Source organism: Notolepis coatsorum, assembly GCF_963971535.1.
Source record: "Notolepis coatsorum genome assembly, chromosome: 11".
Taxonomy (NCBI): domain Eukaryota; kingdom Metazoa; phylum Chordata; class Actinopteri; order Aulopiformes; family Paralepididae; genus Notolepis; species Notolepis coatsorum.
Window position 1 is genome coordinate 100,526,612 of NC_140175.1, and position 22,055 is coordinate 100,548,666.

At 44.6% G+C, this 22,055-nt stretch overlaps 1 protein-coding gene across 1 annotated transcript in view; it reads right to left on the reverse strand.

Annotated features, from left to right (window-relative positions):
• The window catches only part of tcf7l1a (transcription factor 7 like 1a), a 53,393-nt gene extending 34,685 nt beyond the window's left edge, over positions 1-18,708 (reverse strand). The window contains exons 1-3 of the mRNA XM_084324255.1: positions 17,769-18,708; positions 17,288-17,357; positions 16,927-17,081 (exon numbers count right to left, since the gene is read on the reverse strand). Of these exons, the coding sequence (XP_084180381.1) occupies positions 16,927-17,081; positions 17,288-17,357; positions 17,769-17,954 (411 nt within the window). The 5' untranslated portion in view covers positions 17,955-18,708. The remainder of the gene's footprint in view (positions 1-16,926; positions 17,082-17,287; positions 17,358-17,768) is intronic.
• Positions 18,709-22,055: the final 3,347 nt, after the last annotated feature.

The window sequence follows — 22,055 nt, forward strand, 5'->3', positions numbered from 1 at the left end:
CTATAACTCGCGTTCTAGGAATTACTGCAGAAAACGATAAAAACATATTTATATTCTAGATGGTATTTTCGTATGAATCTATGAATGAAAAAGTATAACGTTCCTACATCCTGAACGATAGATAATCGATGTTGAATGGGCCATAGTAATGTCAATTTAGCAATACAATTTAAAAAGTTATAGCCCTGCAAAGAAGGTGAACATCTCCATAGGCTTAGAGTGGTGGCAGAGAGTGGTATGAGACGGGCAAACTCCGTGGCAGTTAATGTGTTAAGATCCAAATTCATGTTTCATGAGTCATTCTTTTAATTTGCTATGGGATCATGTTATGTTAAGTTAACTGTTAAGGCAGAGGGACTGGACAACAGGGTGACATTCACAGGTGTGCAGACTTGAGCATGTGAGGTAAAACATGCACTGGAGACCGGAAAAGGGTGTGACAAAAATTATTAGGCGACTAATCGAAAAAATTATCAACAGATTAGTCGACTACCAAAATAATCGTTAGTTGCAGCCCTAAACAATAATATCATTTTTTGTTATATGGTTATAATAAAAGCTTTTCTATAAATGTGTCTGATTGATTGATTGAAAACTTTATTAACAGATTGCAGAATGGGTACAATACAGTACAGGTCAATACAACAACAGTGGACTGGAGGATGAAGACCAGAAAAAGACTTTTGGCTTTTTTTACATAAGGGTCCCCCATTTTCAATTCATCAAAACATTTAGAGACATACAAATATACAGTAGTTTCATTTAAAAAAAAATTATTGTTTGCATGTTCTTGGTATCTGAATCTAGGGACATCTATGGATCTCAGGGAATGTATTCCCAGTGTCAGAAATAGTGTGTCTGTTACTAGGCTTGAGTAAATAGTAATGAACCAAATGAGAATATCAATTTAAAAAATATTTTTTATCTTTGACTGTGAATAACACCATGCTAAAATTTACCAGACCTGACAAATCTAAGCAAATGAATAAAGGGAAGATGACAGGTTTTGTAGATACAGTACTGAATTCTGCCATCTTTTTTATAATGTACATTTCTCCACCATTTTTCATCATTGCAACACAGTTTTTTGCTAGACGTCCACAGAAAGGTAGAGAAACTAACTGCGTTCTGTTTTATGGCAATAACGTTCAGGTTTGTGGGAGATAATCCCAAAAAATGAGAAATAAAAAAGTAAATCCAGAAGTCAGATGATTGACAGGGGCTGGCGTGAGCTGGGTAGGGTAGTTTTTCGAAATTCGAAAGCCCCGAGTCTCTTCCTTCAAAAGACTACACTCACTTTTGGCTGTTCCACTTCCTCCTGTCAATATGTGCCGGTTTCCGACTCAATGCCCTGAGATTTCTATAATCTTATATTTCACTAATAACAGTTAAAATCATTGGTAAACAAACGTAATGCTGAAAATATACACTTTTACTGTATATTTCGGGCATAAGAGGTTAACCCTGTGAGGCCCAAATTAAAAAGACATTAGCAACTTCAGAGGGTGGGACATATAAACACATTTACTATCAAATAGCATTGTGAGGCTGAACAACAGGACCAATTGACTATACATGTGCTTAACATTTTTTTAAATAAACATTTACAGACTTTATTTTTAATTTTTTTAATGGCTAAACATGATTTTGTAATTTTGCAACCGGGGGTCTCACAGGGTACTTTTAACCCTGTGAGGCCCAAATAAAAAAGACATTAGCAACTTCAGAGGCCAGAGGGTGAGACCTATAAACACATGAAGGGTGCCGTGACTGAAAAAAAAGGTTGAGAAACGCTGGTATATGGTGTGGCTCTTTGTGGTACCACAGTAATTATTGTGGCTCTTAATCTCTGACTGGTTGGCCACCCCTGACCTACATGGTTGGCTTTACATAGACCTACATGGTTGGCTTTATAGACCTACATGGTTGGCTTTATAGACCTACATGGTTGGCTTTACATAGACCTACATGGTTGGCTTTACACAGACCTACATGGTTGGCTTTACATAGACCTACATGGTTGGCTTTACATATACCTACATGGTTGGCTGTACATAGACCTACATGGTTGGCTGTACATAGACCTACATGGTTAGCTGTACATAGACCTACATGGTTGGCTTTATAGACCTACATGGTTGGCTTTATAGACCTACATGGTTGGCTTTATAGACCTACATGGTTGGCTTTACATAGACCTACATGGTTGGCTTCATAGACTACATGGTAGGCTTTACATAGACCTACAGACAGTACGTGGTAGGCTTTACATAGACCTAGGTCAGGGGTCAGCAACCTTTACTATCAAAAGAGCCACTTTCCCCCCCATCCCACAAAATAAAATGCTCAGGGAGCCGCACAACCTATTTACCCTTAAAATGAAGATAACAGTGTATAACGTTTATATATCCCCAAGCATACCCCACATTTAGCATAAAACGCCTGACAATTGCATACCCAAAGTAATTTGCGATTTATTATACTTATAGCACACAGTTTGTTGCATTAATGGGATTATAAAGCAACAAAAAGAAAAAATTTGAGACAAAACACTGGTGTCTGTAGACCGACTTTGAAATAAAACCCTGAACTATTCAGGTATATTTGAGTCCTTCCCTTATTTGTGGAACATTTATAAAATAAAAAGTAGTCCACTTTGAAAAAAGACTACCATGTGTAGACCTACTTTGAAATAAACCCCTGAACTATGCAGCTCTATTAGAGTCCTTCCCTTATTTGTGGAAAATCTATAAAATAAAAAGAAATGTTTTCGTTGTTCGCAAATTTTGCACCACATATCAGGGATACAGGTAAGCCTTTTGTTGACTAAATATCTTAGTTGATGAAATATTTTTTCATTTCAGTGTCACAGTATGTCACCGATCTCCAAAATTAAAAAAATGTAAAATTAAAAAAAAAGTTTAAAAGAATTACATTTTTTATAAAAAAAAATGAATTGGGCCAGGGAGCCGCAGCTGATTGGCTAAAGAGCCGCAGGTTGCCGACCCCTGACCTAGGTGGTTGGCGATGTCGTGGCACTACAGGTCTGACTGTACATGAAACGGTATGATGAACGGCACCAGGCAGAAGTAGCTGAGTGTGGACCTGGCAGCTGGGACAGTGGAAGGGTCACACTCACGCCCCTCTTCACGTAGACTTGTGCTCCCCCGCCCCCTAGAATCTTCATGTGTAGCACGTAGCGCTATAGGATCACAATCGCCTATGGTTACAACAGCTGTTTTGTCAATCACCGTTCCGTCAAAAACCACAGAGTGCTTCACTTCATTCTGTTCAGAAGACGGTCGGAGAGGCCTTTCCAGTCAAATGGAATCTCACAAAGTAAAAGCACGACGGCTGAAATACACGAAAACCCCAGCTTATGTCCACATCGCGCTCCATTGAACTAGCATTCAGGTGCTATGTTTACATGTCCAGACTGCCTTGCTGCCCCGCAAGGTTGTGAGAAGATTAATGAATATATACATATTGCGATGACCCTGGGTGTACAGGTGCACGTCTGTTATTCTTTGATACGCTAAGCTCTGGTGGCGCTGCGGGTCAGACTCTCGCTTCCTCTAGTTCAGGGGTTCTCAAACGTTTTTATCCCACGACCCCGTTTTATTTAGGATTTTCTTTGGCGACCCCACACTTTTAATGCGTCGCGGAATTTCAACGTGGAATTAAGGAATATCAAAATAAAAGCACACGTTGTTGAACTTAGATCATGCATATTTATTAGAACGTTTTATAACAGCACTATGTTATCAATATACATTTATAAAGTATAGAGAGATATAAGAGACTTTGAATTACCAAAAAAAAAAAAAGTAAGGCCGAGATAGGCTTCAATTGTCGGGTGTCGCCAAAATTATTATATCGCCAGACCGACATACTTCCATGACGTCAGGGGACGTCGTCCAGGGCAGCGGCCAATCACAGCTCTGCGTCGTCTTGATTTCACGCACAGTTACATTTTTGCCCAGCTGAATGTGGGCGTCGCCGGTAGGCTTGCGGGAGCTCGGCAGGCTCGCCGCAACCGTCGCGACCACTTTGACGTCCGAGGATAAATTAGGCATTATACTTAACGCCATCATCATGGCCATCATCCAGAGACTAAGGAAGTGGAGCAAGTACCAAACATTCCAGTCAACAAACGTACCCTGGCCTGTACCGTGTTCCTGAACCTCAGTCCATAGTCTGTGTTTCATTGCAAAAGATCTCCGCCCCTATCGCCCTCGATAATGAAGGCTTTCAAAAGAATTGAGCCATTGAGTAATTTGTCAAATGAATGTGAATGAGATGTTTCAGAATGTCGCAAATGAACAGCAGCTCACACATAAGTATACTGACCTGGTAAGTTAGTAACAGATACCGCTGCTAAAATTATAGCGTGTGATAACCTTCTCTAAGGCTGAGACGATATGCCATTTGGAAGAATCAATAAATCGGGATAATTTTCGATAAATATCTATATTTTTATTAGTATTTTATTATTATTTTTTTTTTTTTTATTATTTAAACAACAAATGTATGTTTATTTTGCAGCCATTCTTTGTCGTTGCCGCCATCTTTAGTGTTACATATTTCCCCATTCAAAACTACCAGTGATCCTTCTCATTTTGTAGTCGGTGGTCTCTGGATGTGATGGAGGAGTGCACTGCATATTGAATTCACAGTGCAGAGTTGCAATTCAACTGAATTTACATGAGATGGGGATGTTTTAACTAAAACATGCCACAAGAACGTGCAAAAAGATAGCACACCACCACTGATGCCACTTATCGATTTCACGCAGTTATCGATAAATCGATAAGTGGTCTCAGCCTTAACTTTCTCGCCCATGGAAGTATAGCAAGAACGTGGCCTGGCAGTGAGCCCCCGTCTGATCAGGCAAACCACGTCGCAAATCACGTCCTTGAGCAGAAACCGCGGCAAATGGAGCTGCAAGCTAAAAGACCAACGCGGAGACATATGGAACAGCGCGTTTGAGATGGCAGGCAAGTGTGAATCACAGTGTGAATCGTTTTCCTTAGAGACTCGTTAACCCGTCTGTCGCATTCAAGTGGAATAAGCAGGGTTCCCACAGACATTGCAAAATGAAATTCAAGGACTTTTAAGTACTTTTCCAAGCACTATTTTTACATTTTCAAGGATGTCACTCGAAGGATACAATTCACTTTCAAATGCTGTTTTTTTTAAGCATCTTCTTGGCCTGCTTGCCAGCTAGAGCATCAAACGCGAAGAAATTAGGAAATGTGTTACTACCACTATTACAACTAGTATTCATACTACTATTACTACCACCACTACTGCTGCTACCTATATTACTGTTACTATTCATACTAATGTTACTACTACTATTACTACCACCACCACTACTGCTGCTACCTATATTACTGTTACTATTCATACTAATGTTACTACTACTATTACTATCACCACTACTGCTGCTACCTCTATTACTACTATTCTAATTTTTACTGCTAATATTACTACCGTTACTACAACTACGACAGATGACTATTATCACTAACGGACAGTCGGACACCCTTACTAGCACCGGTATTATTCCTACAACTGTTCCTATTACTGCTACTACCATTACTGTTACTATAAGTCCTCCTACAACTAGTCCCCCTATTGACTAGAGGTCCACACAGCCGCACAGACCCAGCAGGCAGCTAGATGATCCACTATCTCCAGCTCATCAGTCTGCAGTGGAAAGCCACCTCCATGATGCTATCAGTAGACGACGCTGTGCTGGCGCCCACCTGGAGCCCTCGTATCTCTTATCCAAACACACCCTGCTGCTAGTGCTGCACCTACAATTATTTGTCTCGTGACTTTGCTCCGTGGAGCAGCGGTTCTATAGGAGGCCCGGGCCCTGCTGACCCTACCCCACCTGGTTAGCTCATAACTATTGTTCCCCCACCAGTACGCCACCCCGGTCCTCTCTCTCGCTCGCTCGCTCTCTCCTCCTATAGAATACATTTTCCCACATGTACGAGAGGCAAGCTCTACTCCATCTCCAGCTCCTCTTACTGCTCAGCTGCACACACACACACACACATGTACGCACACACACACAGACATACACACACACACACACATACAGACAGACAGACACAGACAGACACACAACACACACACACACACAGAACACACGCATACATACACAGACCTCCCCCGTCCCGCTGCATAAAAAACCCCTCGACATATAATGCAACCCCCTGCCTGGACGCACACACACAACACGCACGCGCCCCCACAAAATCCCGTCCTGTTGAAATACACACTCATACATACGCAGCCCCCCCCCCCCCCCCCCCTGTCCCCCATTCCGAGGCCCCAGGAAGCTCTGGCTGTGAGCGCTAACTGAAACCAGCTGTTAGAAATACCAAAAGGATGAACACACACACACACACACACAATCCGCAGCACAATCAGGGTTTATTACCGAGTGAAGCATGAAGTCACAATGCATGCGAAGAGGCAAAAGTTATTAGGACCTACTGCTGCTTACAAAACACTCGGCGCACACGGAGACACGTCCAGGAAAAAGACCTGGGGAGCGAGAGAGGTTCTGGTTCTGAAAACACCACAGTGGATTATTTGGGGGGGGGGGGGGGGTAACTGGGAATCTTGATGAAGATGAATGGGGAAATGCACGTCCAAAAGCCCTGGAGGGGTAAAAAAAAAAAAAAAGAAAACGTGTTCTATTGTGTAGTTTTGACTTCTGGAAATGTCGATCTAGGTCAAAACTAGATTAGGCAATTCGCTCTGCTTTATGAATTGGAACCAGCGGTAGTTCGACGAGGGATGTGCACACGTCCCCTTCTTTCAACGCCTAAAACGTCCCAGTATCTGCCGATACCGAGTACCGCGTCGTCCCGAATATAAGACTGGCCTCGAATTACACCCTAAAAAAAAGAGGGGGTTGTCTTATATTTGAGCTGTAGAGATCGGAGGTCTCACGGGAAGGAGATTGCAACTTTGGAGCGATATTTTAGATAGCCATGCAACATTTTAACAATAATTAACGTGTTTAAACAGCCTAATCAAACAGCTGCATAATACACCATTGTGATAAATAAATTAAAACCAATAAAAGCCAACCCAGGCAAGATCATTTTCAATACAACTGCATAAACATAAAGAAACGGCCATAAAGAGTCAGAAGTAATGGCTTAGTAAAGTCATATGCATGTATAAAAAGATTCAGTGTAATTTGCGTAGCCTCTTATAAGATGTTTTATGGCCTCTGTGCTACCACGGCTGACCAGTTAACGCGATTAGTCCCGCCTCCATGGCCGTTTAGAATCTAAAACTTTAGATGGACAACCTAGGGCTAGTTTTCGTTCTGCTGTGCAGCCTAACTTGCATTGGCAGTTTACCAGACTAATCACGGCAAATACTAATAGGATTCCGTTTTAGCTCCCGGAGACATTTTTGTTGAAGAACCACAATGTAGGGCTGGGCGATATGGCCTCTAAATGATATCGCGATATTTTTTGGCCATATCACGATACACGATATATATCGCGATATTTTGACATTTAAAATGCTTGATTTAACCCTTTGATGCATACAGTCATGCCAATATGATGATTATAATAAGTCCCTGCAAAATATGTTTCCATTATTAAACCATGAAGATGCTTTAAAAAATAATTAAATGAAAATGTACTAAGAGTAGTCTACTAACACACTAATAAAAAAAATTATTTACATCTAAGACAATTTATATAAAAACGATTGGGTGCCAAAGACTTTTGCACAGTACTGTGTTTTCTATCCACTTTAGCCAAACACACACACACATATATATATATATACATATACATATATATATACACTACTGTGAGAAAATAATAATCACACACAAAGCCTTACAAAGGGATAATGGCTTATAGCAGACTTAATGATTTTAGAATATTTCAGGTATTACATCAATGCCTACTGAATACTGAGATAACCTAACATCTCAGGTCCAAAGAGAAAGAGAAAAAAGGAAGACAGAGAAGGAGTGGAGTTGAAGGATAGAGAGAGATGGAGAGAAGGGGGGGAGAGAGAGAGAGAGAGAGAGAGAGAGAGAGAGAGAGAGAGAGAGAGAACGCGTTTGCGTTTTGAGCGTATAAGCTGCCGTAGGCGATGATGTCACACTCGAATGTAAACAGGAAGTTGAACACACGGAGATTGAAACTGGATGAAAGAAACGAATAACCAATAAATATGAAGTTATCTTTAAACCTCTGTTGTCAAGCGTCGTCAATATAACCCACCCCCTTTTCTCACTAATGGAACTAGTGTCGTGGAGTCTGCTTTGAGCTAACGCTACTACGCTAGCAGCTAAGAGCTAGCAGCTAAGAGCTAACGCTAGTTAGCTTAGCCTATTATGGTTTAACTTATCAGCTAACGTTAGCCCATTGCATGTCATTGAAGCTCCGCGCTGGTCTGTGTAATGAAATTACAATTGCATGTCATTTAAGGTCCGCGCTGGTCTGTCTATAATGAAATGAGAGGAACGATCTGCACTAAAGCAAGTCTCATATCAGCCGCGACGTGACAACATATACTCGATGTTCACGATATAGTAATTTACTACATCTCACGTAGAACAAGCCGCGATACATCGAGTATACTCGATATATCGCCCAGCCCTACCACAATGGTAGGATTATTTTACCTTGCAATCTAACAAAGTATGCACTGTAACTATGTTAGCCATTCTGCCATGGTAGATAGTTAGCGCACAAACTAGCAGCTCAAGGTAGAGTTAGCACACCAACTAGCAGCTCAAGGTAGTTAGCACACAAACTAGCAGCTCAAGGTAGAGAGTTAGCACACAAACTAGCAGCTCAAGGTAGATAGTTAGCACACAAACTAGCAGCTCAAGATAGATAGTTAGCACACAAACTAGCAGCTCAAGTTAGATAGTTAGCACACAAACTAGCAGCTCAAGATAGATAGTTGGCACACAAACTAGCAGCTCAAGATAGATAGTTAGCACACAAACTAGCAGCTCAAGATAGATAGTTAGCACACAAACTAGCAGCTCAAGGTAGATAGTTAGCACACAAACTAGCAGCTCAAGATAGATAGTTAGCACACAAACTAGCAGCTCAAGGTAGTTAGCACACAAACTAGCAGCTCAAGATAGATAGTTAGCGCAAAAACTAGCAGCTCAAGTTAGATAGTTAGCACACAACAGGGTTCGAAATTAAGGGGGGCTTGGGGCAAAATGCCCTTGAAAATTTACCAAATGCCCTCGAAAATCAGTTAAGGGGGGCAAGAAAAGCCCCCGACACTTTGCACAGATGTTTAGCCCTTAGTATGCACTAGGGATGGGCATTTTAAAGAAAAATCCAGATCGATTGATCGCATGCTATACTTGAGTGATCGTGTATTACTCGAAAAGGGGAAACAAATTCTTTAAAAAAAAAATAAAAAAAAAAATATATTCTTCTTTTACTTATTTTTGTTCATTCACGTATATGTTTAAGGAAACCAACAGTTATAATCTTACACATACATGTGAACAAATATGTAAAAAAATATATATATATTTTTTTCATAAAAATTATTAATAATTTTGATTTTTTTTCTTCTATTTTTCTCATAGCTACGAGTAACGAATATTCACGCCCATCCCTAGTATGCACACGCACAGTATAATATGCATGTAATAAATAGTTTGTTAATAAACTCCGTTACTCGGGGGCGGTTAGGTGGTCGAGCGGAGATTGCGTTCGTCACCAGCCCCGGAGCTGTGAGCTTGGTTCGCCTGTTCGAATCCAGCTCACAGCTCCGGGGTTGTCACCAGCTTGGCTGGCCGTCTGCACTGATACAATTGGCTGTATCAGAGGGTGGGAGAAGCTGGCGGGGTGGGTCCGGGTCGTTGTAAACAGCGACTCCTACAGTTCGGTCGGGGCGCCTGCTAAGCGCGGATTGGACGTGAGGGGGATAGTGTGGTCCTCCCACACGCTACGCCCTCTCAATGAGAATCCGCGCTGCCAGGTGAAAAGAAGCGGTGATTGGCTGGACGTGTGTCGGAGGAAGCACGTGGTAGCCTCCACTCTCCCAAATGATCTGACTGTGGGGGGTAAAGCGCAGCGACCAGGAAGGGACTGGGAATTGGCATACGACTAACATTGGGATGGGAGAAAATCGGAGGAAAAATGGAGGGGGAAAAAGACTAAAAAAAAAAAATAAATAAATAAACTCCGTTACTTGAACAATTTTCACTGTGCTCCTAAATTTCTTTTTGTGCTCCTAAATTTTTATTTAGATTTTTTATAATTTTTTTTGTATCTACTTTTTCTCCCCATTTTCTATTTTTCTCCCATCCCAATTTTGTATTATCCAATTCTACCCTCCCCTGTCTCGAACGTTGTTAGACCATGCCTCCCACTGGTCTGTCCTTTTTTTTCTTTTTTTTTTAGGAGCACATGTGCTCCTTGGGGAAAAGGTTAGCGTAGAGCCCTATATATGGAGACATTAACATTACGTTATCAAACATAGGGACGAAGACTGAAAAAAAAGTGTCGACAAAAAGTGTTTTATAATCTTTGTTAATTATCATAAAAATTCGGTGCCCCCGAAATACAAAAAAAGCCCCCGAAAATCAATTAAGGGGGGCAAAAAAAGCCCTGATTTTTATTTTTATTTTTTTTTAATCCACTTTCTTTTTTTAATTTCTAACCCTGGCACACAAACTAGCAGCTCAAGTTAGATAGTTAGCACACAAACTAGCAGCTCAAGGTAGATAGTTAGCACAAAAACTAGCAGCTCAAGATAGATAGTTAGCACACAAACTAGCAGCTCAAGTTAGATAGTTAGGTTCATGTCTTCTCGACCACGTGCTGCTCTGCTGTTAGTTAGAGGAAGTGTGTTTTATGACAGCTCGGGAACGCAACGGACATCTGATGGACAGATCCACCAAACGCCGCTAGCATCGGCCAGATTTCCATACCGGGCACGAGGGGGGGGGGGGGGGGGGGTGGACAGTGCATCCCTATCCTCACTATATACAACAACGAAACACCAAACAAAAGAAATTCCACCAAGAGTAATGAAGAAATTGCAGGTATATCTTATGTTAGCATAGCTAGAAGAAGAGTGGCTCGGCTGTGACAGAATGTAACCTTCCGAGTCGAGGACCCGGTGCAGGAAGGAAGGCCGCGGCTATCGCCATCGGGACGAGGACGGATAGCGCCACGTCTGCGGCCTGTAAGGCTGAGCCCGAACGTTCGAACGTTCGAACGTTCGTTCGTTACGCTGACATTCGGACTTTAATTAATAGGTTCGAACGTTCGGTGAAAAAAAAATAAAGGATGCGCACGGGGTTGAGGTGATGTGAATGCGAGGCGCTCGGCTCAACCAGTATGGTCTGCCGGGCTGCAGCGGGATACTATTTCTCAACCAGAGCTCTATTTTGATTGACAGGCGATTCTGCCAATTACGTCACACCGCTTGCACCCGCCTCTGCTGTTACCACCAATCGGCAAGCCTCAACAGACTTACCGTAGCTACCGGGGAGCCGTAGTTAGCTCCCCGCCGAGGAAGTAATCGGTAACAAGGTTTCCGTAGGTGAACCTGCAGATGAATACCATCCTTTTTCGGCCACGGAGCGCGAGCTTCATGGCGGGAGGTGGTTGCGTTGGAAACAACAGCAGGCGCACGGTGGACAGACCCGTCCACCGTCTACCTCTAACTTGTTGGGAGCCCGGCCGTTCCGAGGTAGACGGTGGACGGGTCTGTTGAGCCGAGGCGTGCGCCTCTCCTCCCGGCTCCCCTCCCCGTCGACCAAGAGTGAATACCTGTTATTGAACGTGTAACACTAACTATATAACGTTCGGTTAATGCCACAAAACGAATGCATTTGTTTATCTAGCCCCTTACGTGACTGCAAGGGCTATTGTTTATCATACTTTGATTCAGTAGCTTGTTTATTTTCTTCTGAGTGCTTTGTTTAATTACATGTTTACATGAACAGCCACCACTGTAAACAACATGTTTTTCACCAATAGACTATGCAATGCCGCCCTCCGTAGGATCTATAATAATACAATAAAAAAAAAATTATTATTAAAAAAATGAAAAAAAATTTATTAAAAAAAGATTTTATTAAAAAATTTAAAAAAAACGAACGTTCGAACGTTCGTTCGATAAACCCTGGCGAACGTTCGAACCCTAAAAACAGGGTTCGGGCTCAGCCTTAGCGGCCTGCTATTCCAGTCTTCCCATGTCGTCGAGGGCGCAGGTTAGAGGTGTATAACGTCTAGACCTAAACGCTGTGCGCTCCCGACTGTCCCTTTTCAGAATATAGGCTATGTTGTGAGTGTATTGTGTGTGTGTGCGTGTGTGTGTGTGTGTGTATATGCGCACGCGCGCCCATGTATAAAAGGTTGTTGCTTTTGACGGGCCTCTCCTGGTATTTTAAGACCTCGGAGACAATGACGAGTAAACAAGAGGAATTGTGGGATTGTCCTGCTGTGCTGAAAGGGCCTCACTTAAACTAAACAAACACCGAAACCTTTACACACACAGGAGACGTGCACACACACACACACACACACAGAGACGCACAGCTGAGGAGTAAGCCATGTCAATGTCAACATAAACCTATTCAGCGAGTGGCGGAAAGAGAGAAAAGGGGGTGGATGCTGGTCCACATCACCTCCGTGATCAGCCCATCGTGACAGCATCACTTATCTCTCCTCCACTACCTCCTCCTGCCTTTTCTTTGCTGCTCAGGGGTGACGAGGGTGTGTGTCAGGGTGTGTGTGTGTGTGTGTGTAAGTGAGAAGTCAGCAGGTCTCGTCTCCTCTTCAAACAGTCCTGATGTCTGCCTCTCCTGCTCTAACTTTAGTGACACACAAACAAGGCCTGGGCTGGTGAACCACAGCGGTCGGCTAAAAATGACTTGAAGAGGGAGGAGGGTTTTTTTAGGGTGAGCGGGACAACTGCTGGAGACAAAGTCAGCCTTTATTATGTATGTATCTAATGTTAGTAAGGGCATGTCTACTTTGTACACCCAACTGCTTTTATTACCTTTTTATTTACCTACTGTATGTCCTATTTTATAATGTTTTATGTGGCCCTTTAAAAAAGGGACGGGTGTTGCTAATTAGCTTTGGCTACAAACACTACGATACAGGCATTATCTATGTATTTGTATCCGTCCCTTTCAAATAAAATCAATCAAATCTATATAACCAGCAGGGATTTGAAGGTATACCGTTATGGATCCATGCACGACGGTATGCATTTTTGTATGTCTGGGTGCATGTCATATTCAGATTCCGATTCCTTTATTGTCATAATGTCTGGGTATGGACATTTAAATACCATCAAATACTGTTAAACCGTCTAAACTAAAAGAAAAGTATTGTGATATGATACTTGGTTCATATTGCCCGGCCCTAATGAGTCACTGAAGTGAAAATACACTCACAAATAGAATCAATATGTTATTCGAATGGCGTCAAGACAGTTCACTCCATAATATCAAACATCACGCTTGTGCGTGTGTAAAGGTTGTTGCTTTTGACGGGCCTCTTTATAGACGCTAGAGCTGTATAGGTGCTCCAAAGTGTGTGTACTCGTCGTGGAGGGTGTGGACGACAAACGGGACTTATTATCTATCTCAAACTCCGCCCTCTTTTCTTGATCCTCCAATCACAACATCCCTTGGACAACAGTCGTGGAGGATGTAGAAAAGAGGGGCGGAGTTTGAGACGGCAAAATGCGTCACGGCGGAGGCGATGGAGCGGCACGCGCGCCGCGCCAGCGCGACCAAACCGACGGGCGGCAGACAGAACGAGCGCCGGGGGTTAAGAGAGAGGTAACCAATAGCCATCGCTCAAGAGTCGAAGAGTAGAAAACAGAGACAGGAATCTGTGATCTCATCAAAGACGAGAGACTCGCTGGAGCTGATCCATCAACAATAAAGTTGGGACTCTCGATATCACACAGTGTTGTTTTTGGAGCCTTTCACACCCAAATGAGGTTTGGTCCGTTTCATAAGTTAGTGTAAACAGATAAGACGAGAGAATGTGGCCGTATCCCACAGCGATCATCGGGGCTGTTTAATGTCACGGCGGGGCTGCAGTGAGTCGTTCCCGTCAGTCACTATCAGCGGAGCGGCGCTGGCAGTGTCTCCCGTCACGCTGACGACGTCAAGAGATGTGTTGCTCCTTTGTTTAGAGCTCCGAGAAGAAGAAACCTGTTCCCCTGTTTCACAAGACGTGATCTTCGCCGCCCCGACGGTGCTCAGACACACAATGTGCAGGTGTGGAATCAGGAAGAAAAAAAAAAAAAGAAAAAAACAACAAAAGGAGATATAATTGATAAATCAATTAGATTGGTGTAAACATTTTAATTAAATTAAGTTCTAAAAAGACTTAATGAACCACGTCACTCTCGCATAATAGTTTAGGGTGAACTTCCTGTGTCCAGGGTCATTAAGACTCTTTAGGTCACACAGGGCATGACGGGACAACGGTGGCGTTTCTTTTTTTAACCCACTTAAAAAACGCCAATCACCTCTGCAAACGGCGCCGTGCACCAGTTCCCTCACGCCCGTGGTCAAAATATCCACTCCTCCTCCTTCTCCTCCTCCTCCTGGGTCAAGGGTAAGGAGGTAGGGACGGTCGGGGAGGCGAGGGGCAGAGTGGAGCGGCCAGGCCCAGGGTTGGGAGGGTTAAGTGGGCAGACAGGTTGTCTCCACATGCTGCCCGGCTGTCCTGTCTGCCTCGCCTCCCTCCCCGCTCCCAGCCCAGGGCAGATGAGATGAGTACAGTAAACAACCTGTGTTATGGTTCAGCTAGCGTCCAGCTAACGTTAGCGTGTTTACCTACCCCTCAGACCAGCAGGCGCTTCTCCATCACACACACATACATACACACACCTGACACTATCCCACTGAGAAGTCTGAAAAGGTACACAAAGTCTCCATTGTGCCCCGGAGAAATGTGAGGGAGGGAGGGTAAGGAGGGCTGCTAGAGGGGGGGGGGGTAAGGAGGGCTGCTAGGGGGGGGGGGGGGGGGGGGGGTGGTAAGGAAGGCTGCTAGAGGGGGGGGGGGGGGTGAGGGAGGAGTAAGAACTTCTCTGCTGACTAAAGTCAACACGGAGCCGTGGCTATGTGCAGCCTGTCCGCAGCTTGCTCAGTAAAGACTTAACGCAAAAATATATATAAAACCTCACGCATATAAAAGTCATCAGCTGTGGCTGGCACAGGCCCAGTCCTCCCTGTGTGTGTGTGTGTGGCATGTCTCCGTCTGGGTGTCCTGTGGCCAGTGTGTGTTAGTATAATGAGCTGTAACGATCCCCCTGCAGAGTCCTGCATTAGGACCATTCACAGCCTTCTAATGACAACAATGACCCATTAACACACGGGGAGGGCATTACAAAGCTAAGGAATGCAGGTGTGTGGGTGTATGTGTGGGTGCATGTGTGTGTGTATGTGTGTGTGTGTATATAGCCCCATGTATATCTAGGTTAAATCCACAAAGGAAGGACTTTCAAAAACAAATGTGGGAGGGACAAAAAGCTGAAGTGTCATTGGGCAATCATTAGGGTACAACGCCAAACAACCAAACAGGGGAGGAGTGGGGAGGAAAAAAATAAAAAATCATCACTCAACACTCTCATAATCCAAGCTGAGCTTCAATGGGGCTTTAGGGCTGGAGAGTTGGGCAACACTCTGTGCCAATCCCTCTGTGTAAGTCCCAGCTAAGGCAGCTAATCTGCTGCTGACTGTAAGGTTCCAGGGCTGCAGCTCTGTCCCGGTGGTGATGAGTGAAGCACTAGTAGGAAGCCACATTCCTGCTGCGGGCCGCCCGCCTCACCGGGGGGGGGGGGGGGGGCTGTGTCTGTCAGGGCCTGTCTGGTGCTGCACCGTCACACACACCATCACACACACACACACCATCACACACACACACGGCACCGCCTTATCACAGCACCGTGCACCACAACGGCCATTCATATTCAACACCACCAAGTGCGGCAGGCAAAGACCCACACGACAAAACCTGTACGCCCCGTTGTTTTTTTTTTCCCCCAACACACAGCCATCTGTTGGGACCGGTCTCGCCATACTACTACTACTACTACCACCACAATATTCCCACACAGTGTGAGCAGCTATAGTCAGCATCATAACCCGTCGCAGTCTACGCCGGGGCGCTTGTTTACCGCAAACAAACAAACAAACCCGATCGATTGACACAGGGTCGGTCGGCCTTGGTGTGTCTCTCGTATATAAAAACGTCTGCTTCCACTGTGGCGAGAAAAAGAAAAAGGCGCTGATCCAAGAGCCAAAAAAAGCCACACCTCTCTGCACATGGGAGTCCCTGCAAAGCCCTGGTAGAAAGCAAAGCAGCAACATGCAAGGAGCTCAGCTTGACACAAAGAAGGGTGCTACGTTACCGAGTCCACAATTGCCTGGCTGCACACAATGGGGCCACACACACACACACCACCGCGTTGACACGAGAGACAACAGATCCATACAGGAGTGTGTGTGTGGCGTGCGTGTGTTTGTGTGTGTACATGAGAAGTAACACAGGCTCCGGGTAGTACCGGTATTTGCCCTTAAGCCTTATACCCCTCATCAGCTAAAGCTGCCTGGTGTGTGTGTGTGTGTGTGTGTGCATTGCATACATGTGTGTGCATGTGTCTAAACGTGTGACTATGCATGCATGTGTCCGTCTATGAGTGTGTCATGTGTCCGTCTATGAGTGTGTGTGTTTGCATGCGTGTCCATGTGTGAGTGTTTGCATGCATGTGCTACTGTACGTGTGTGTATGTGTGTCTAAACGTGTGAGTATGCATGCATGTGTCAGTCTATATGTGTGTGTGTGTGTGTCCATGTGTGAGTGTTTGCATGCATGTGCTTCTGTATGCGTGTGCATGTCTCACCGTCCTGGCACTTGGCGAAAGTGCTCCATTGGCGAGGTAGGGGTTACCAAGGTTACCAAGGTTACTGAGGTTAGCGAGGTCTGGCAGCATGAGGAAGGGGTAGCCGGCGTATGGAGAAGGCTTGAACAGCCCCCCATCCTGCTGTCTCCTCAACGCTGGGGGGGGGGGGGGGGGGGAGAGAGGAGGAGAGAGTTACATCATGTGTCTGAACTCCCCTTTCTCTCTGAAAGGAAACGTTGAGTTTCCTAGTATTAAAAGGTCACCGAGACACACAGAGATATGGGGGGGGGAGGGAGGGACGGACAACACGTATTGCTGACGGGGGACAGACAGAATGATAAATTGTTGTCAGAGTCTTTACCTTCTGCAAAGAGCTCTCTCTGTCTGACATAACTCTCCAAATCTGGTCTGAGCTGCGGGCGTCTGTCTGCCTGCAGACAAATCAAACAAACGGAGAGACACGGTTAGTTACACACACTGTCTCTGTAAACACAGAGACACATCTGTGAACGAATGAAAACTTTATCCAACAGATTGTGCAGAATGGGTACAAAATACAGTACGGCTCAATACACACAATTGTTAAGGGGATGCAGACCAGAGAAAGACTTCTTTCGTCTTGTTTACATCAAGGTCCCCCGTTTTCATTCATTCATAGTGACTGAAGTAGTAGGTAAAATAAAAGTAGGGGGGAAAAGTTAGTCTTCTGATTGATTGAAAACTTTATTAACAGATTGTACAGAATGGGTACAGTACAGTTCAATACATACAATTGTTAAGGGGATGCAGACCAGAGAAAGACTTTCGTCTGGTTTACATCAGGGTGCCCCATTTTCATATACCTCGGAGTCGGACGAGCTGCTGTTGTTCTCGGACTCGTTGACCAGGGAAGACTTGACGTCGTCCAGGTCCCGTTCCGCGGACACGTTCTCGGAGATCTTCTCCTCCTGTTCCCCTTCGTCTTTGAAGGAGATCAGCTCGTCGTTGGCCCCCAGGTCGTCCCCACCTCCCCCGTTCAACTGCGGCATGTTGCTGGGACTTAGCAACTAGCTTAGCTTGTTAGCTATGTTGTTGTTGTATCGTATGGGGGGCTTTTAGATCAGCACGCTGCTACTACTAACCACCCGCACACAAACATCCAGTCCAAACCACTGGAACAATCCTCGGAAAAAGATAGTTAGCTAGAGGTATAACTCGGCAAGAGTGCCACGCATCACCGCGAAGTTCGCACAAAACGTTAATTCGCCGGTGTTTTAAGAAGAGGGGGAGAAAAACTCCGCGAACAAAAAACTCCGCGAAACTAGCCAGCCGGCTAAGCTAGCTCACTGAGATAGCGTTCAGCATTTTCTCTGCTCCCGAATTCCTGAGGTTGGGCTCCGGCAGCGGTCCTCCCGTCTCTCTCTCTCTCTCCCCAAAAACAAGAGACAAAGTGCGAATACACATCCAGGAGAGTACATCCACACGTGTTTAGTTATTTAGTTAGTAGCCACGAAATATACCAGGAGCGAACTGAAAAGGAAAACGACAACAATGAAGAGGAAAAAGCGGAGCGCGTTTACAAAAAAAAAAAAAAAGTTGACCTCCCTTCTTTCTTCCAAGTGAAAAACCCGAAGAAGCTCACTATTATACTTATTCCCCCCCGTCGTAAATCCAATTTGTACGATGTATAATAACATCCATTGATGGTGTTTTTTCTCTTTTTTTTTAAAGTGGTCGTTTCCGCATATTATAAAATCCTTGCTGATTCATAAGAAGAAGGGAAAAAAGTTGTCTTCTTGTTGCTTCTCGTCGTCTCTCTCTCTCGAGTCTCTCTGTGTGTTGGAGGCGTGGGAACGGTGCGGGGCCGCTGGGTGGCCGGGAGGAGGAGTGTAGAGTCTCTGCACCGACCCAGGATCAGTTGACTGTGTGGAGATTAAGTGTTAAGTGTCGGCTAAAACAGCGGAGCTAAACTGATCCCCGGTCAGTTGTTATGTAGTGGTCGCTCTTCTTTACCGACCCAGGATCAGTTGACTGTGTGGAGATTTATGTGTTAAGTGTCGTCTCTAACAGCGGAGCTAAACTGATCCCCGGTCAGTTGTTATGTTATGTAGTGGCCTCTCTTCTTTACCGACCCAGGATCAGTTGACTGTTTGGAGATTAAGTGTTAAGTGTCGTCTCTAACACAGCAGAGCTAAACTGATCCCGGTCAGTTGTTATGTAGTGGTCTCTCTTCTTTACCGACCCAGGATCAGTTGACTGTGTGGAGATTAAGTGTTAAGTGTCGTCTCTAACAGCGGAGCTAAACTGATCCCCGGTCAGTTGTTATGTTATGTAGTGGCCTCTCTTCTTTACCGACCCAGGATCAGTTGACTGTGTGGAGATTAAGTGTTAAGTGTCGTCTCTAACACAGCAGAGCTAAACTGATCCCCGGTCAGTTGTTATGTAGTGGTCTCTCTTCTTTACCGACCCAGGATCAGTTGACTGTGTGGAGATTTTAGTGTTAAGTGTCGTCTCTAACACAGCGGAGCTAAACTGATCCCCGGTCAGTTGTTATGTAGTGGTCTCTCTTCTTTACCGACCCAGGATCAGTTGACTGTGTGGAGATTTTAGTGTTAAGTGTCGTCTCTAACACAGCGGAGCTAAACTGATCCCGGTCAGTTGTTATGTAGTGGCCTCTCTTCTTTACCGACCCAGGATCAGTTGACTGTGTGGAGATTTTAGTGTTAAGTCACAGTGTCGTCTCTAACACAGCGGAGCTAAACTGATCCCCGGTCAGTTGTTATGTAGTGGCCTCTCTTCTTTACCGACCCAGGATCAGTTGACTGTGTGGAGATTTAAGTGTTAAGTGTCGTCTCTAACACAGCAGAGCTAAACTGATCCCCGGTCAGTTGTTATGTAGTGGTCTCTCTTCTTTACCGACCCAGGATCAGTTGACTGTGTGGAGATTTAAGTGTTAAGTGTCGTCTATAACAGCGGAGCTAAACTGATCCCCGGTCAGTTGTTATGTAGTAGTAGTGGCAACACACAAGAAGTTGATGATCCCACTTCTTTCTTCGCAGGGGGAGGAGGGAGGGAGAGAAGGAGGAGTTTGGGCTGGAAAAACTCACCCTTATTCAGGCCCTTAAAGGAGCAGCGTCACTCCATTGGAGGTTTTCCTGACCTCATGACCTGTGGGGGGGGGGGGGGGGAGGTCCTGGCCAAAGTCCCCATGCCAAATGGGCCAGATCTAATTATTTCATTTACATTTACATTTAGTCATTTAGCTGACGCTTTTATCCAAAAGCGACTTACAAGTTCTGTACGACAAGCCATCAGGAAGGGTCTGAGTAACAATGTTCATTAAAGTGTCGAGTGCTACAGTGTAGGTTAGTATATTAGGACAAGTGCATGACAGTAAGGTTAGTTAGGGTTCGATTTTTTTTATTTTTTATTTCAGATAATGATTGAAGAAGTGCATCTTTAGTCGACGGCGAAAGAGTGGTTTCGGCTGTCCTAACTGGGGTGGGCAGTTCATTCCACCATTGTGGGGCAAGGACTGAGAATAGGCGACTTCTCTTTCAGAATTGTATATCATTGGTTAATCAGACGGTTAAATAACTGTAACAGGCCAACTCTCTGTTTGTCTATACTTACCAAATCTCTGTTTCATCTGAACTTGCAATATACAGTAAGCCGAGAATGGTGCTATATATACTCGCCCGACAATAACAGAACTTTAGTAAACCTCAAAATGACATTGGTCAATAACTTGGCACCATATCACGATATTGCTTCACTCTTATTTACCACCGTACGGCCTCCCCCCCCCCCCCCCCCCCCCCCCCCCCCACACTGCATCCTCTCTCACCCACCGTGACTAAACAAAGCTCACACTACTGAACCCCCCTATTCATAACCGAAACGCCATAACAGTCACAATGATTACAGGCGGGTTTTTTTTTTACAGGCATCACATGCGACCGTCATGTGTTCTGGTTCTGGAGCAGCAGCAGCGCACAGCGAAAGGGTCAGCCAGGGGTCACGGGTTATGGAGCAGCTGGAATAACCATGGGAGGAAAACAGATGTTATGTCCATCATCACCGTAAAAAAAACGCTCCGGGTTGAACACACGGAGCGGAACCGACTGGCATGTTATAAAAACACACAACAACGCACTGTAAAAAAAAAAAAAGCCATTCCGGAAGACGTCCAGTTCGAATAGCGGATTATAACAGAGACGGCCGTGAAATCAGAGGAGGAAGAGAGAGAAAGGGGAAGAGAGAGAACGAGGGCAGGAGAAACAGAGAGACGAGGACGCGTCTGAGATTCAGAGGAAGATGAATCATTTAGCTTGACGAAATCATATACGAAGGATGAATTATTGACATGTTGACTCTGCTGTTTGGCTGGCGGGGTACACACACACACACACACACACACACACACACACACACACACACACACACACACAGACAGACAGACAGGCACACAGACACACGTGCGTGTGCACACATACGCGCTCGTGCTCTCACACACATACGTGAACGCAAAGACTCAGTGAGTCAATAGGGAGGAGAGAAACTGAAACCCTTTCCTCGAGGCACTGCTTCCAGTGCTGCTTCTTCTTCTTCTTCTTCTTCTTCTTCTTCTTCTTCTTCTTCTTCTTCTTCTTCTTCTTCTTCTTCTTCTTCTTCTTCTTCTGCATTATTATTACGTTCACGTTTTTACTTCAGGACAAGTTGAGGATGTTTGCTCAGCAGACTATACTCGAGCAAAAGAGATTTAGCTCACTGAAAAAACGGTATACAACTGCTATAGTTTACATTTAAACACACGATCACTGAAATCATCACGCGTGTCCCACAAACTATACAGTGCCCCCGCACAGAATTGATTGAGTTGCCATTGTTGTACAGATGTGATCGTCACAAGTATAGGAGTCTAAAGAAACTGTATGTAAAAGCTCTAGTTGTCAGGAGAACACGTGTGTCTGTCACACTCGTGTCTCTACTGCTCCTCACGTGAAGAAGAAAATAGCTAGGACTGTGAGTCACAGAGAGTCTGTGACTCACTCCCTCTGGATTAGCTGGTTAAATATGAGAAAAACATTAAACTCTCTCTCTTTCTGTCTCTCCCTTTCTTTGTCTACCCTCCACTTTCTCTATCTCTC